An 18510-nucleotide genomic window follows, 5' to 3' on the forward strand; every position below is an offset into this window, starting at 1 on the left:
GCTGCAAGTGTCTCTCTTCTTCTCTCCCTCTCTATCTCCCCCTTCCCTCTAGATCTCTGGCTGTCTCTATCCAATAAATAAGTAAAGATAATAAAAAGTAGAAAAAAACAATAAACAATATTTGAAAAAAACTTGGGTTCAGGAGCCGGGCGGTAGCACAGCAGGTTGAGCTCATGTGGCACAAAGCGCGAGGACCAGTGTAGGGACCCCAGTTCGAGCCCCCAGCTCCCCACCTGCACGGAAGTCACTTCACAGGCGGTGAAGCAGGTCTGCAGGTGTCTATCTTTCTCTCCCCCGCTCTGTCTTCCCCTCCTCTCTCCATTTCTCTCTGTCCTATCCAACGACGACACCAATAATGTTAACAACAACGATGGACAACAAGAGCAACAAAGGGGAAAAGGTGGCCTCCAGGAGCACAGGAGCCCCAGCAATAACCCTGGAGGTAAAAACAAAAAACAAACAAACAACAACAACAACAAAAACCTGGGTTCAAGCCCCTGGTCCCAACCTTCAGGAAGAAAGCTTCTCAAGCAGTGAAGCAAATCTACAAGTGTCTCTGTTCCTCTCTCTCTCTTTTTTTTTTTTTTTTTTGCCTCCAGGGTTATCACTGGGACTCAGGACTGGCATTACAAATCCACTGCTCCTGGAGGTCATTTTCCTTTTTTGGTTTTATTGGATAGGACAGAGAGAAATTGAGGGGGCAGAGGAGATAGAGCAGGAGAGAGACAGAGAGACATCTGCAGCAGACCTGCTTCACCACATGTGAAGCAACCCACTCTGCAGGTGGGGAGCTGGGGGCTCAAACAGGGATCATTGTTAGGGTTCTTGTGCTTTGTACTATGTGCACTTAACCCAGTGTGCCCCCATCTTCACCTGCCTTCTCAATTCCTCTCTCTAATTAATTAATTAAAATGATAATAATATGTTTATTTGAAGTCCAATAAGTGACTCAGTGAATAAAGCGTTGTGCTCTCCAGCTTGAGGACCTGAGTTTTATCCTTGGCATCACATGTGCCAGTGATGCTCTTGTTCTCTCATTAGTTAATAAATAAGCTTCTTTTTCCACCAAAGCTCAGAGTTCAGTTCCAGTTTATGGTGGTGGTGGTGGTGCAAGGGATTGGCGGGGGAGTGAAACTGGGACCTTAGGCATGAAAGTCATTTGCACAACCATTATGTTACCTCCCCGTCCCTATTTAATTTTTTTGTCTCTATCTAATAATAAATAAAGTTAAAAAAACATGGACAAACCAATTCCAATAAAAGAAAATGGAATGGTAATCAAAAGTCTGAGAGAAGATGTTGTCACCAAACCTTCAAGGAGGATCCATTTACCTATATGTTTCAAGCTTCCCCCATGAAAATGAAGATAACAGGAGCCAGGCAGTAGTGCAGCGGGTTAAGCACACATGGCACAAAGCACAAGGTTCAGTGTAAGGATCCCTGTTCAAGCCCCTGGCTCCCCACCTGCAGGGGAGTCGCTTCACAAGTGGTGAAACAGGTCTGCAGGTGTCTGTCTTTCTCTCCCTCTCTCTGTCTTCCCCTCCTCTCTCCATTTCTCTCTGTCCTATCCTACAATGATGACAACAATAAAAACAACAAGGGCAACAAAAGGGAATAAATAAATTAAATAAATATTCTTTAAAAAAAAAAAAAGATAACATGGCAGAAGGACCAAGTGGTGGCACATTTGGTAGGGCACACATTACAATGCAAAAGGGCCCAGGTGCAAGCCCCCAGTGCCCAACCATAGAGAACTTTATAAGTTGGCAGTCGGGTAGTAGCACAGCGGGTTAAGCGCAGGTGGAGAACAGTGGTTGAAGCAGGCTGCAGATATTGCTCCCTTTCTACCTCCCTCTCCCCTCTTGATTTCTCTATCTCTATCCAATTAATGAATTGAAAAAGGTTTTTTAAATTTATTTAATTATCTTTATTTATTGATTGGAATAGAGACAGTCAGAAATCGAGAGGGAAGTGAGGGATAGAGAGGGAGAGAGACAGAGAGACACCTGCAGCCCTGCTTCACCACTTGTGAAGCTTTCCTCCTGCAGGTGGGGACTGGGGGCTCAAACCTGGGTCCTTGCATATTGTAACATGTGCACCCAACCAGGTGCGCCACCACCTGGCCCTGAAAAAGATTTTTAATGATAACATGGCAGCAACATTACAAAAAAAAAAAAAAGAAGAAAACTACAGACTAATATCCTTTATGGGTATAGATGCTAAAATCCTGAACAACAACAAAAAAATCTCAGCAAATTAGGTTCAATATTACATTTGTAAGACTGGGTGGCCTGGTAAGTGACACAGACGATAGAGTGTTGGACTCTCAAGCATGAGTCCATAGTTCAATCTCTGGTTCTCTGTCCTCCTCCATTAAGTAATTAAATAAATCGAACTGGGAACATAGCTCACTCGGATAGTGTGCCTGTTTTGTTATGCTCATGACCCAGGTTTGAGTCCCCACTGCACTGAAGGAAGCCTTAGTGCTATGGGGTCTTTCTTCTCTCCTCTTATCTGATAAGAATTGGCTCTGGGGGGAGATAGCATGTTTATGTAGACAGGCTCTCATGTCTGAGGCTATAAAATCCCAGATTCAATTCCCTGCACCACCATAAACCAGAGTTGAGCAGTGTTCTGGTAAAAAAAAAAAAAAGGGAAAAATAATAAATATATATATATATATATATATATATATATATATATATTAAAAGCAAGATCTTATTAGTAAGGAAAGTTTCATGCATTTAAACAAGCAAAAAAGGGTTTAATTCTCCCAGAGTAGGTTTTCAGTGACTTCTCTAAGACCTATCAAGCCTCCTCGCTCTGTGACAACAACCCTCCTTTTTGGACAAAAGAAAAAGAACAAATACTCACCATTTCCTAGTTGAAGGCCAGGCCTGTTGCAAGGGGGAGACCAGTATTTTGTCAGGAGTGAATTCATGCTTGACCTTTGGGGTGGTGGCACCTTGCCTGGTCCTTGAGTCATATGCCAACACCATGGAGCCCTCTGATCAGACAATCAAGGTCTCTCTCACTGCTCAGCTAGTCTTAACACTGGAGGGCTTCTCCCAGATTTGGCCTGTCTTAATTGCTCCTGCTGAACTGTCTGCAGAGAATCCTGACGCTGTCAATCCTGCCAGCTGGCCTTCCCTCCCCCACAGCTCCCTGGGCACAGTATGTTTTAATGTATGGTAGCCACAGTTCATACAGCGTTTCCTGGCTGATGATTTGTTCCCCCTCGGATTTTCCATTTCAGAGGGCCACATTAGCTGTCTGGAATTGACTTCTCCCATTGCTGGCTGCCCCAGCAAGTGCCTTCTTTCTGGAGAAGCAAAGCCATACAGATCCACATCTTTAGGATCCCAACTTCCAGCAGTAGCCTCCCATAGACTCCTGGGCAAGAAGGAAGTCTAAGGGATCCTCTCTGCCCAGCAGACCTTTCTAACTAGGAAGTTCAGCATTTTGCAAAGCATCAGAAATACCCAAGCCACAGTCTACTGCACAGCGCCAGAGCAGCAACAGGGCTGGTTGTTAGGGCAACCCTAGGCTTCCCAGCCTAACATTTTTTTCTGTCTGGCTCAGCTGTTAGCCAAGACTTTGCTTACTCAGCTCCTAGCATTTTCAGATTGAATCTGCCACCTCTCAACTCCAAGTGCCTTCTTCCTGATGCCCTTCCCCCTCCCCAAGCCCACTCTTCCTGGCAAAGTCGTACAAAGAGGCCCCAAGTACCACGTGGCTTCCCCCCTTTACTGCACAGATGGCCCCCATATTTATTTTAGCCACTGTTGAGTCTCAGCTTGTCAGCCAAGTTCCATGTGCTCTGCCAGGCTGAGGGCTGAGAGGCAGATACAGGCCCAATCTTCACATTTTTCCCCCAGAGCACTACTCAGCTCTGGTTTATGGTGGTGCTGGGGATTAAACCTAGACTTGGGAGCCTCAGGCATTAAAGTCTTTTGCATAACCATTATGTTCTCAGCCAATTTTTTTTTTTAAATATTCTCAAATACAGCCTAGAAGACACAACATTTCTTACACACTTGCACCCAAACAGAAAAACTCCCATGAACTTAATACTAAGATAGCAGAAGCCCAGGTATTTGCTGGAATTCCCCACTTCTGCTGCTGTAGCACCCAGACTTCACTAACCTCCTTTCTATTATTTTACCCCAATTATTTTTGCTGTAATTCCTTATTTATTTGTTCATATGGTACCAGAGATGAAATTCCAAGATTCACAAATATAAAGCAAATATAACTGCCTACTGTAAGCTCTCAAAGGCTTTATTCTTATTAGATAGGATAGAGAGATATTGAGATGGGAAGAGACAGAGAGACACCTGAAGATCTGCTTCACCACTCATGAAGGTTCCTCCCTGCAGGTGGGGAGCTAGGCAAGAACCCAGATCCACACACAGCAATGTGTGCACTCAATCAAGTGCACCACCACTCGTCCTCAGTCAATGGCTTTCATTTCCTATAATAAAATTATATATATATATCCAATAAAACCACACAAATCCATCTTCTCAAAGATATTTATTGATGTTCACATGTTAAGTAAAAATAGCTGAGTAGAAAACCATAAAGACACCAATTTTACAAAAAATAAGACATGCATTCAGAGAAATACCAGAGAGGTGTCACCAAGGAGTAACAATGATTCTAAGTGGTGAGACTTAGAGAGCATCCTCCACACAGTGGACTGTTTAAATTTAAAAAGCACAATATGGAGGTTTACGGAAAGCTTCCTGGAATGGGTAATCAATGAAGTCATTTCCACAAGCAGGGACGGCTTTAAGGTGAACCTGTTGAGTAAAATGGCTATAGATTTAAACATTCGGTTTTTGCAGTGTCCCAACATGCCTGTGAGAAAGTCTGCTCCCTGCCTTCTAGAGGACAGGGCTAATCAGTCACACACAAGGGAGAGACTGCTGTATCTTTCAGAGACGAAGCCTCAGGTACCCATCACACAGGGATCTGAAGGAGGAACAATTACCCTTTAAAGTAGCTAACTGATGATGCACTTCCTCATTCTATTGCTAGTGCCAAGCCAAGATTTGAACACAAGAGTCAAGCCTACAGTCTTTTTGAAAGTTGCCACCAGGGGGCTGGGTGGTAGTGCTTTGGGTTAAGCACACATGGTGCCAAGGATTCGGATCCATTTGAGCCCCCAGCTCCCCACTTGCATGGGGTCACTTCACTCTCCCCATCTCTCGTTTTTGTCCTGTCCAACAACAGCAATAACAATAATAATGACAAGGGCAACAAAAATGTGGGAAAAATGGCTTCCCTCCACCCCTTTTTTAAAACTAGATAGGACAGAGAAACTGAGGAGGGGGAGATAGAGAGAGTGTAAACACCTGCAGCACTGTTTTACTACTTATGAAGCTTCCTCACTACAGGCAAGGACCAGGGACAAAAACCAGGTCCATGCACATAGTAATGTGTACATTCTACCACTGCTCAACCCCTAGGCCTTTTTTTAAATATTTTTCTTTTTTGTTACATATATATTTATTTTCCCTTTGTTGCCCTTGTTGTTTAACATTGTTGTGGTTATTGATCTCGTTGTTGTTGGACAGAGAAATGGAGAGGAGAAGAAGACAGAGGGGGGAGAGAAAGATAAGACACCTGCAGACCTGCTTCACCACTTGTAAAGCGACTCCCCTGCAGGTGGGGAGCCAGGGCTTGAACTGGGGTCCTTACGCCGGTCCTTGTGCTTTGCGCCACGTGCGCTTAACCCACTGAGCCACCGCCTGACTCCCGGCCTGGAGTCTTAACAATCACTATATACTGCCATCCAAATCTTCTTTTAATATTTAAAAAAAAAAATCTGAGGGAGTAGCTCAGGCATAGTCTGGCTTTGAGTGGACTTCTTGCTTGTAAGACTGGCACTCTACCCATTGTTTTACCTTCCCAGGCCACTGGTATCCAAATCTTAAAAAAAAAAAAAAAAAAAAGGACAGTGGGGGAAATAGCATAATAGTTAAGCAAAAAGACCCTCATGGCCGAGGCTCCCAAAACTCAGGTTCAATCCTCATTACCACCACAAGCAGTACTCTGGTAGAGAGGGAAGGGGGTGGGGGCAGAAAGAAGGGAAAGGAAGGAGAGGAGAAACAGCAGGCAGTACTGTGGGTGGAGTGCTAACCTTACATGGGTGGTCCTAAATTTGACCCCAGGTGTATCCCAGAATGATGGTCTGGTTCTGTCTCAAAAAAAAAAAAAAAAAAAAATTTAGACAATTCTAGGGCAAGGGCAGACAGCATAATGTTATGCAGAGACTCCTGAGGCTTGAACATCTCAGGTTCAATCCCCTGCACCATCATAAGCCAGAGCTGAGCAGTGCTCTGGTAAAAAAAGGAAAGAAAAAAAAAAAAGGAAATCTTGGGGCTCCGTGGTGGCACACCTGGTTGAGTGCACGTTACAGTGCTCAAGGACCCAGGTTTGAGCCCCCGGTCCCCACCTGTAGGGGGAAAGCTTTGCAAGTGGTGAAGCAGTGCTGCAGGTGTCTCTCTTTTTCCCTATCTCCCCTACACTCTCAATTTCTAGCTGTCTCTATCCAATAAATAAATAAATTTTTTTTAAAAAGGAAATCTTGTCATTTTATAATACTTTTTTGAGTTTTCTCTAAAAAACATAATTTTAAAGAACCACAAAACTGGCAACTAAGCACTTTCATATTCTAAGTCTTGTTCCTTATTTCTTTAAAATAAGCCTATGTGGGACTGGGTGGTGCACCTGCTTGAAAACATCTTCCAGTGCACAAGGACCTGGGTTTGAGTACACACGCCCCACCCACAGGGGAAAGCTTTGAAAGTGGTAAAGCAGTACTGCAGGTGTCTCTCTGTCTCTCTCCCTTTCCATCACCCCCTTCCTTCTTGATTTCTGGCTGTCTCTATCCAATAAATAAATAAAGATAATTAATGATTTCTGGCTGTCTCTCTCCAATAAATAAATAAAGATAACTAAGAAAATAAGTAAAATAAGCATGTTCCTTTGGAAATGACACCAAAAAAATGAGACTTTCATGCCTGGAACTCTGAGGTCCTAGGTTAAATCTCCAGTACTACCATAAACCAGAGCTGAGCAGTGCTTTGGTCTATGTATCTCTCCTCAATAAAATAAACATTTTTTTAAAAAAGTCTACAGGGAACAACTCCAATATTGAGCTCGTTGTAACTATCCATCACTCACTACAAAAAAAAAGCAAAAGTCACAACCACTGGTATTGAGAACTGAATGGAGAGACACCTGAGGTGGATAATGTCCATGCCAGTCTGACCAGCATTGCCACAGCTGGCCAGAGGCCAGAGTCCAGTTCTGAAACTGCAGAATTTAAACCCTTAGCCAGCTGTGGCCCTACAGAGCCATCTAAATGGTGCCTAAGGACGCCCTCTAGTGGCAACACTAGTTTCCTTACTGACAGGCTGAAGAGAATTGATGAAATTAAGTGGAGGGCAAGCCTGCACCAATTTCTGAGACTAGCTGCTATGATCCAACTGTAAAGCTGTTAACAAGTTGGGAAAGGAAGCATGAAGTTGAAGGTGAAACTCTGTTAAAACCCTTAAAACATGTACAAGTTGAATGCTGGTATAAATAAGAGGCAACTGGGGCTGGGAGAGAACTCATCCAGCAGAGAACAAATTTTCCACAAGGACCTAGGTGAAAGCACCATGCACGGTGGAGCAGCTGCAATTTCTTCCTGTGTGACTGAGAAAGAAAAGTATGCCAGGAAGAGTGGCACTGTGCAAGCACAAGGTTCTGGTAAGCAATTAAAAAAAAGAAGGCAAATAAGAAATCAGAGTTTGGGTTGGGGAAGTAGCACACTCAGTAGAGAGGACATCACCATGAGCAAGGCCCTGGGTCCAACCCCCATCTCCTCCTGCAGGTAAGAGCTTCATGACTGGCGGAACAGTGCTGCAGGCGTCCTCCTCTCTCCTTATCTGGTCTCCCACCTCAATTTCTGTTTCTTATCTCCTCCCACCAAAAGCAGAGGCCACCCAAAGCAGTGGATTCACAGTACTAGCACTGAGCTCCAGGAATAATGCTGGTGGCAGTTAAAAAAAAAAAAAAAGAAAAAAGATCTTAAATGGTCTCTAGACTATCCAAACTAACCCTGGAGGGTGGCAAGGGTTTCTGTGTGTATTTGTTAAGTCCTTGCTGTGTTTCTAGAAGCTGTGGGGCACAAGAACACTGACCACAGTAATTGGTAGTTTCTATGAGCATAAATGTCAAACCCACACATCACAACATCCTTAAACAGGTCTGCTAGGATGCTGAAAGTTACAGTACCAATCTGAAACATTGCCTCAGTTTGTGTGTGTGTCCTAAATGCAGAAATGATAGGACTGGACAAAATCATTGTTTAACAAAGCCATTTCCACATCTGGAAGGTAGACAATCATGGTCATCAGAGAGAAGAATGGATTCCCATTGTGTTCCAAAATCATCTGGCAGGATAGCTACCTCACCAGTTTCCTGTGCCCCAGCAGAAAGCTCTAAGAAGCAGAGCTATTCTCATATGTGTGAAAGTTCATGGCCAGCTGCCCAAAGTCGAGATGAGAGCTTTTCACAAATTGTTCTACCAGGACTTCTCCCTAACAGTTGAATGAATACATGGCTGACTGAGTCTTCACTCTCAGATGAGAAGTAAATTAGCACAAAGAGTTTTAAAGTTTGGCCTAAGAAGAGGCTTCTGGACTTGAGAGCAATTTCTTCAACTTAAGGCCATCAGATTAAAACAAAGTTACGGTACGAGAGGGGACTCAGTGACAGAGCACCTGCCTTACATGCACAGATTCAGTTCCCTGGTAGCTCACAAGAGCCACAGAGAAGAAAATTCCATGGAATATGAATCAGAGCTTTGTGCCCTATCTCACTCTGTCATAAAAAAATGAAATAAAAAATTAGGCCAGGGAGGTGGCCTAGTGGTGGGGAGTGCATGCAAGACCTTGAATTTGACCTATCTCCAGTACTACAATAAAATACAGTGGAGGATCAGTCAGATAGCTCACCTGGAAGGGTGTCTGATTTACCAAGTACATGACCCAGGTTTGAGCCCCTGCTTCACAAATACTGTGGCATTGAAGGAAGCTTTGGTGGTGTCTCTTCTTTGTAAAAGTTGGCCCACAGCAGCAAAACTCCAGCAATGACCAAAAAAAAAAAAAAAAAAAAAAAAAAAAAGCCAATAAAACATAGTTTTTATTTTTCCAAGTCCAATTTTTTATCTATTAAACCTTGATTACATTGATTACAAACATACTCAACATACTCTTCTACCATTCAACCCACATAGAAGAAGTTAAGGAGGAGGAGTGCCATGCGTGTCCCACAGGCAGACCCCAGTCAGCCTGGCAGGAGGCCCTAGTCTGTACACGGTGATCCTCACTCACACCTTATTATGGTTCAGTCCTGTTGGACAGCCCTTCTTTCTCCTTGGTATGTTTTGGTGGTCCCAGGTTCCCTACTTTTATCCAGATTCCAACAGCCAGGTCCTTGGAGAATTTTTGACGAATGGACCCAATTCAATACTGTAGTGACATACAAACTTTTCCTGTTGCTTTTACCTCTTCAGAAAATAGCATCATGATAAAAAACACAGAAGACTTGAGCAAAACTTTAGGTCATGTAGCTTAAGAGGAAAGGAACTTAAATTTCCAATCAACAGGCCGGTGTTCCAGAAGAAGCACTGTTTACTATGTACTTATGTAGCTCCCTTTGAAGCCATAGAAACCCATCCATCTGCTGACGTCAGCTGGAGACCAAGGCCATCGCTTTCTTATTAAAATCATCAGTATCATTTTGTTTTTCGATAAAATTTACGTTTGGGGTGTAGTTTCTCTTGAGGTTTCTTGTTACCTTCTCTTGCTCCAATTTTATCTGAAGCTCCAGGAAGTTTAAAATTATAATCTGTTGTGACATAAGGCATTGTTCCTTCCAGTCCTTGCTGAAATGCAAATGTGGAGAAAATATATATATATATAAACATTCCACATTCCACCAAGAGTGGTATGCAATACTGCATTACTTCCCCAGAAGAGAGAGCATGAACATGGACTTTGAGCAAGGTCCTTACACTCTTGCCCTTCCTGAAAAGGGCCCACTCAGAGCAATAGCCAGGAGCACAAGTGGCTGCTTCCAATCTAAACACACCCTAAACAGCACAAGAACAGGTAATTGTGGGTTTCTCCCCCAAACAAGTAAAATGAACAGGTAAGGAGGGTGGAAATACCCACTGACACCTCAGGCTACTCAGAACCCTTAATTTTTCTTTGAGGCCAAATGATAAGCTTGGTCAGTAAGACCTTCTCATGTGTGCACCTAAAGATCTCGCAGGAAGGGATCACCCTGGGATGGCCACCGCTGCCTCTGCTCCTATTCCCAAATCCTAATTCTGAGGCAGATTCTCTCTCTCTCTCTCTCTCTCTCTCTCTCTCTGTCTCTCTTCCTTTCTAAGGAATTCTGATGCCTTTTCCTTTTTTTAAAATATTTTATTTAATTTTTGAGAGATGCAGAGGAAGAGTAAAACAGAGAGAAACACCAGAACACTGCTCAGCTCTGGTTTATGGTGGTATGGGGTAATGAACCTGAAGCCTCAGGCATGAGAGTCTGTTTGCATAACCATTATGCTATCTCCCCCGCCTGAGGCAGATCTTTTCTATAGGTTCCTGGTCAAGTGTCCATGAGCAATTTGGGTTTCTGAGGCCTTCCTGCTGGCCCATCTTGCCTCATCAGCCTCTAAAACAAAGTGTAAATTTCCCAAACCTGACAGCCTGCTCCAGTGACTCTCAACCAAGCTCAGGCCCTCACTTTCTCTGCTGCCTGCGGGGCTGGGAGTCACCCTCCAGGGATCATCCTCACCTGGCACTGGAAGACACACTGTGGAATGGAAATGGCTCCCACCAGCAGACAATTCACATTTCGTAACTCCTCAGGGGGCACAGGAGTGAGGATGTGGTAAAGCCTGTTCTCCATGTCGATCCCTCTGCAAATTCCTTCAAAATACACAAAAGTCACCCTTTTGAGAAAGATATCAAAGTTCCCCACTACTCAGAACTGTGTAAATGCTTTTAAAATAAGTTTTAGGTAGCTCAACTGGTAGACTTGCAAGTCTCAAGGTGCCAGTTTGTTCCCTGGTACCACATGTACCAGAGTACTGCTCTGGCTCTCTTTCTCATATGATACTGTGCAGAAACGACAATGGTTCAGACCTTCTGGTGGACTGGATGCCATAAATGGAGGCTGGACTGGGAAGGGGGAAGGCAGGAACCCAAGCAATTCTCTTAGAAGAATCTAGAGCCTAGTGGTGGTTGGGATGCTAGAGAAACCTATGAAGTGCAGGCTAGGAAGAGAGCTCAGCCTCTTAGAACATCAACTGGGGGCCGGGCGGTAGAACATTGTGCGAAGCACAAGGACTGGCATTAAGGATCCCGGCTCGCCACCTGCAGGGGGGAGTCACTTCACAAGCAGTGAAGCAGGTCAGCAGTTGTCTATCTCCCCCCACTTCTTCCCTTCCTCTCGATTTCTCTCTGTCCTATACAACAGCAACGACAGCAATAACAACATCATCAACAACAACAATGATAAATAAAAAGGGCAACAAAAGGGAAAAAATAGCTTCCAGGAGCAGTGGATTCCCAGTGCAGGCACCGAGCCCCAGCAATAATCCTGGAGGCAAAAAATAAAAATAAAAAGCTACCAGAAAAAAGAAAAATCAACTAAGTGCCTGTGTCCCCAGAGGCTACAGGTTCAATCATAGCACTACCTGGACAGAGTTGAGCAAATTCTCTCCTCAAATAAATCTCACTTTTTTTGGTCATCACTGTGGCTCTGCTGATTATTATTATTATTTTTTATTGCTACCAGGGTTATCACTGGGGCTTGGTGCCAACACTACAAACTCACTACTCCCAGTGGCCATTTTTTTCCTTTCTATTTCTTATTTGATAAGAAAGAGAGGAAATGGGGGTGGGTAGGTAAGTAGACTTGCTTCACTGCTCGTGAAGTTTCCCACCCACAGGTAGGGAGTGGGGGCTCAAACCCAGGTCCTTGTGCATGTTAATGTGTGAGCTCAACTCAATGTGCCACTGCCCAGTGCCCCAGGCTGACTTTTTGAAAGAAGACAGAAAGAAAAACGCCAGAGCACTGAAGCCTCCCTCAGTGCATGGGGTGAGGAAAGAACTAGGGTCCAGGGGGAGTCGGGCGGTAGCGCAGCGGGTTAAGTGCATGTGGTGCAAAGTGCAAGGACTGGCATAAGAATCCCGGTTCGAGCCCCCAGCTCCCCACCTGCAGGGGTGTTGCTTCACAAGCGGTGATGCAGATCTGCAGGTGTCTTTCTCTCCCCCTCTGTCTTCCCCTCCTCTCTCCATTTCTCTCTGTCCTATCCAACAATGATGACATCAAGAACAATAATAACTACAATAATAAAACAAGGGCAACAAAAAGGAAAAATATTTTTAAAAAATTTTTTAATTAAAAAATAAAAAGAACTGAGGTCCAGATATTGCAAGCACATTACCCAAGTGAGCTATCTGGCTGACTCAAAACACTGGATTCTCAAGTACAAGGTCCTGGATTCCATCCCCAGCATCAGATGTGCCAGAATGATGCGCTAGTTCTCTCTCTCAATGAATAGCCAAAAACAGAAAAAGAAATAAAAAAGAGTGAAGTGAAGGAGCTCACACTTCATCATGTACAAGGATGGCACTATATTGGGAGCATCATGCAAAGGAAAAATTTCATGAGTGGCAGAGCAGTCTATAGTCTCCTCTCTATCCCTACTTCCTCTTAATTTCTCTCTGTTCTATCAATAAAAAGTAAAAAGTTAGGGGGCCGGGCAATGGTGCAAGGTTAAGTGCAAGGACCAGTGCAAGGATCCCAGTTCAAGTCCCCAGTTTCCCACCTGCAAGGAGGGCTGCTTCACAAGCAGTGAAGCAGGTCTGCAGGTATTTGTCTCTCCCCCTTATCTTCCCCTCCTCTTTCAACTTCTGTCCTATCCAACAAAAAAAAAAGAAAAAATGGCCACCAGGAGCAGTAATAACCCTGGAGGCAAAGAAAAAAAAAAAAGTGTGTGTGTGTTATTTCTATCTGAAATAGAAGAATAAAAAAAAAAAAAGTTGGCCTGGGAATAGTATAGGTCCCAATACTCAAAAAACAAACAGCCCCGCACCCAACTATTTATAGTTTAAGAATTGAGGGCCAGGTGGTGGCGCACCTGGTTAAGTGCACACACTGCAGTGCACAAGGACCCAGGTTCAAGCCCTGGTCCCCATCTGCAGGGGGAAGGCTTCATGAGTGGTGAAGCAGGCCTGCAGATGTCTTTCTGTCTCTCTCCCTCTCTGTATCCCCCTCCCTTCTCAATTTCTGTCTGTCTCTATCCATAATAAATTAATTAAAAAGTATTAAAAAAATAAAAGAAAAGAACTGGGTCAATTTCAGAGATTCACAGACATGTTTTATTCTTACTCACCAAACCCTACACAGTCACAGATTGGAGTCTGGGCAAGGAGGATGGGCCCACGTGTGTATCCTCCGACATCATCCAGGATCTTGCAGAGACCAACCCAGCTGGCATTCACAGCATATAATATGTGGGTAGGAGCAACATCAGAGTGAATGACCCGGAGTGCTACTGCATTGAAAGGGACCTGCAAAAACAATTTTTATCTTCCTTGGTTCACTTTATCTGAAAGACTACTTTCCAATTTCTTTTTTAACCACTGAGGTTATTTTGGGGGCTCAGTGCCTATATGACTCCACAGATCCCCACAGACTTTGTTTTTCCTTTATTCTGATACAGACAAAGAGAAACAGAAAGAAAAAAAAAAAAGGAGAGAGCAGCACATGAAGCATACCCCCAGGAGACGAGGATAGGGCTTGAACATAAGTCATCGTGCACAGTAACATGTATGCTCTACCAGGTGTGCCACAGCCCAGCCCCTTAATTTTTTTTGCCTCCACCCACCTCAAGCTTCACATCTGCACCATTCCACTACCAGAGGAGGTTTTCTTTCTTTCTTTCTTTTTAAGATACAGGGGTGAGAGGACCAGCAAAAAAGCTCACTTGGGTAGTGTGTTGCTTTGCCATGTACATGGCCAGGTTAAAACCCAGGCCCTGCTGCACTGAAGGAATTTTTGGTGCTATGGTTTCTCCCTCTCTATCTGTCTTGATGTTGTCACTGTGAAAGAAAGTAAGAAAGCAAGGGGAAGGGGAAAGGAAGGGTAGTGGAGGGGGGATAATGCAGTCTGGTAGGTGACACAGTGGATTTAATTCTGGACTCTTAAGCATGAGGTCCCATTCAGTCCATGGCACCTATCAGAGTAATGTTCTGGTTCTCTCCTTCAACCCATTAATAGTTTAAATAAAATAAAAAAAGAGAATGGGGGATTGGGAAGACGCTATAATGGTTATGCAAAAGACTTCCATGCTAAGGCTCTGAGGTCCCAGACTCAATTCCCATCACCACTATAAACCAAAACTGAGCAGTACTCTGGTCTGTATATGCCTCTCTCATAAACAAACAAACAAACAAACAAACTAGAATGGTGGGCTGGGAGGATAACATATTAGCTATGGAAATGACTTTGAGGCTCTAAGTTCCCAGTTCAATCATCAGCATCACCATAAGCTAGAATTGACCAGTGCTCTAGTAAACATAAAAGCAATAATAGAGAATTTAATATAAAAAAGAAAATGGGGGTGGGGGCCAGGCAGTAAGTGCACATATCACCAAGCACAAGACACAAGGTTTGAGCCCCTCCCTACATGCTACCTGCAGCAAGCACATTTCACAAATGGTGAAGCAGGTCTGCAGGTATCTTTCTCTCCCCCTCTCTATTTCCCACTCCTCTTTCAATTTCTGTCCTAATAAAAGTTAGACAGAAAAAAAAATGGGCCAGCAAACCATCTCACCTGGGTAATGCACCTACTTTGCCATGCACTTAGTCCAAGTTTAAGCCTGGCCCTCACTTCAGTCAGTACAACCTTTTTTTAAAATTTTTTATGAATTTATTTATTTCCTTTTTGTTGCCCTTGGTGTTTTTATTGTTGTTGATGTCGTCACGGTTGGATAGGACAGAGAGAAATGGAGAGAGGAGGGGAAGACAGAGAAAGACACCTGCAGACCTGCTTCACCGCCTGTGAAGCAACTCCCCTGCAGGTGGGGAGCCAGGGGCTTGAACCGGGATCCTTATGCCCGTCCTTTCACTTTGCACCACGTGAGCTCACACTACCACCTGACTCCCAGTATAATTTCTTTCTCTCTCTCCTCTGTATTGGAGTGGGAATAGGGGTGGGGTAGAGGGGTGATGAGAGTCAACCTGGAGTTATGAAAGCCCAGTGGCCAAAAAAAAAAAAAAAAAAAGGTTTACAATCCTGGAACACAAGATAGCAGACTACCTTTAACATGGAACTTTCTGGATAATTACAATATTTCATTTTGTATTTTGGTGCCAGGACTTTACCTTGCTTCACAGGAGGTAAAGCAAATCTGCAGGTATCTATCTTTCTCCTCCCTGTCTTCCCCTCCTCTCTGTCCTATGCAACAACAATGACAGCAATAACAAGAATGATAAACAAGGGCAACAAAAGGAAAAAAAATAGCCTCCAGGAGTAGTGGATTCCTAGTGCAGGCACTGAGTCCCAGCAATAACCCTGGAGGCAATAAAATAAAATAAAATAAAATAAATCATCTATTTTACAAGAAAGAACCAGAGTACAACATATTCAGTGTTGAGGTCTTATGCTCTAGCTATGCTATGCTCTAGCTACCTCCCTGGTTAAAAGAACATACTTGCATGCCTGATTTCACTGCTCTTTTTCAGGGAAAAAAACCCAGCAACTGAGAAAAAGGAAGAGACACCACAGCACCAAAGCATTCCCTGATATCATAGTCTCCCCAAGTGTACAATGGGTTGGAAGGCAAGGTAGGTGGTACCCTATAGGTGACCTATCTGACCAGCACCAAGAACATTCTTAATCAGAGCAGCTCCAGTTAACCCAGCACAATGCAATGCTAAGAACAGACTCAGGAGCTGGGATCCTAGCTCAAACCCAACTCAGCCATGTGCACCAGGGTTTGTCCCATTTACACAAGAGGGAATGTTATAGAACTTATTCCAGAGGACTGATCTGAGGAGAGAATGAGCAGTGTTACAGACACAGGGTATCACAGAAGTGTGTCTAAGGTAAACAAAGTAAAGACGACCTCCCCACCCCCAAACACACACGCAAATCCAGGTTACCTGATAAGGTGTCAGACCGTGTAAGGGACAAAGTGGTTTTGGCACTGGAGGTTGCAGTTTGCCAAGGTAACCTAACACTGCCAAACCACGAAGAATTTTGTTGTATGTCTCTCTGAAAAGTAAACCAGAGGTAAGTATAGCTTTACCACACACATCCATGCAGCACTCAAAAATAGTAAATATGTCATTTTATTAGTTATTTTCACACAGGACCCAGGTAAAACCCATCAGAAACCCATCAGAAAAACAAGAAGTATAAACACATTCTTTCAGGGCTAGCTAGAGTTCAGCAATAGAACACAAGACTCATATGCCTGACGTGCCAAGTTCAATCCCTGGCACTGCATCCACTAGAACTGAGCAGTACTTTTACCTTTCTCCCTCATAAAAACTGTAGTAAGAAATGATTTTAGTGCAAGGACTGGCATAAGGATCCTGGTTTGAGCCCCCGGCTCCCTACTTGCAGGGGAGTTGCTTCACAGGCGGTGAAGCAGGTCTGCAGATGTCTTTCTCGCCCCGTCTTCCCCTCCTCTCTCCATTTCTCTCTGTCCTAACCCAACAACAACATCAATAATTACAACAATAAAATAAGGGCAACAAAAGGGAATAAATAAATATTTCTTTTTTTAAAAAAATTGATTTTAGAAGAGCAATCCAGGAGGTAGCACAAATGAATAGAAGTGTGAGGTCTTGAGTTTAGTCCCTGGCATTGTATGTACCTACCTGATTCTCTTTCTCTCTCTCTCCTTTCTCATTAATAAAATCACTAGGGGCCAAGTAGTGGCTCACTTGGCTAACCATACACATTGCAGTGCACAAGGACTCAGGTTCAAGGCTCTGGGGAAAAGCTTCACAAATGGTGAAGCAGAGCTGTAGATGTCTCTGTCCCCTTGTCTTCTCAATTTTCTGTCTCTATCCAGTGATTAATAAATATTTTTTAAAAAGAAAGAAAGGAGGGAGTCGGGCAGTAGCGCAGCGTGTTAAGTGTAGATGGTGCAAAGTGCAAGGACCAGCATAAGGATCCTGGTTCGAGCCACCAGCCCCCCACCTACAGGGGAATTGCTTCACAAGTGGTGAAGCAGGTCTGCAGGTGTCTTTCTCTCCGAAGCCCTCTTCTCTCCATTTCTCTCTGTCCTATCCAACAACGACAACAATAATAACTACAATAATAAAACAACAAAGGCAACAAAAAGGGAATAAATAAAAATAAATATTAAAAAAAGAAAAGAAATTTAAAAGCAAACAAAACAAAAAATATCAAAAGGAGCCAAGGAGATAGCAAAAAAGTTATGCAAATAGACTTTCAAGCCTGAGACACCAAAGGTCCCAGATTCAATCCCAGCACAAGCCAGAGCTGAGCAGTGCCCTTGTTAAACAATAAATAAAATTTTTAAAAAGAGAGAAATACTTCATTATTTTTCATATTAGACGGGGAACTGAGCCACTCAAACCTACTTGATACTGATGTATAATCTTAAATTGCCCAAATTTTTACTTTTAGAGGGAGGAAAGATATTCCCTTATGTTCCCGTGTGGTGCTAGGGCTTGAACTAGGGTTATGTGCATAGTAACATGTGGAGTCTACTAAACGAATTATTTTCTGACTGTAATAAATACTTGGGGGTGGGGTGGGGGTGGGGTGGGGGTGGTGCACCTGGTTGAACACACACATTACCATGCACAAGGATCCAGGTTTGAGCCCCTGCTCACCTGCAGGGGGATGCTTCATGGGCAGTAAAGCAGGTCTGTAGTATCTTTCTCTCTCCCTCCCCATCCTCTCTGTTTGTCCTATCAAATAAAATGGGGGGCAGGGGGGGTAGCCACCAGAAGTGATGGATTTGTAATGCCAGCACCAAGCCCCAGCAATAGCCCTGTAATAAAATAAGTAAATAAATAAAATAAAAAGGAAGAAAAAAACAGGTAGAGCCAGGGACAGCTCAGCCTGTTAAGAGCACTAACTGGTATACCCAAGGCCCCAGAGTACATGATCTCCGGTACCGCCTTAATGCTGAGCAGTACTATAATCTTCTCTCCTCATGTAATAAACAGTGTTTAAAATAAGCAACACCAACTAAGGAGACGGTGGATCAGTAGAGTACTGGACTTGCAGATTTGAGGTCTGAGTACACTTCTCACTACTGCATATGCCTGAATGGCCTGCCTCTTCTCTCTCTCATAAATAAATACAGACAAAAAGATAGTGCCTCCTGGGAGGTGGCACAAAAGACAGAGCACCAGACTTGCATGCATGAGATACAAAGTCCTATT

General features: G+C 43.7%; 1 protein-coding gene across 2 annotated transcripts in view; it reads right to left on the reverse strand.

Moving 5' to 3' along the window:
- Positions 1-4842: 4842 nt before the first annotated feature.
- Positions 4843-18510, reverse strand: part of NOL9 (nucleolar protein 9) — a 47798-nt gene continuing 34130 nt past the window's right edge. For both annotated transcript variants that reach the window (XM_060201356.1, XM_007532771.3), the window contains 4 exons: positions 16243-16354; positions 13469-13646; positions 10861-10994; positions 4843-9946 (listed from right to left, as the gene is read on the reverse strand). In XM_060201356.1, coding sequence (XP_060057339.1) covers positions 9797-9946; positions 10861-10994; positions 13469-13646; positions 16243-16354 — 574 coding nt within the window. In that variant the 3' untranslated portion in view covers positions 4843-9796. The remainder of the gene's footprint in view (positions 9947-10860; positions 10995-13468; positions 13647-16242; positions 16355-18510) is intronic.

The sequence above is a fragment of the Erinaceus europaeus genome, chromosome 11 (genome assembly GCF_950295315.1).
Source record: "Erinaceus europaeus chromosome 11, mEriEur2.1, whole genome shotgun sequence".
Lineage (NCBI taxonomy): Eukaryota > Metazoa > Chordata > Mammalia > Eulipotyphla > Erinaceidae > Erinaceus > Erinaceus europaeus.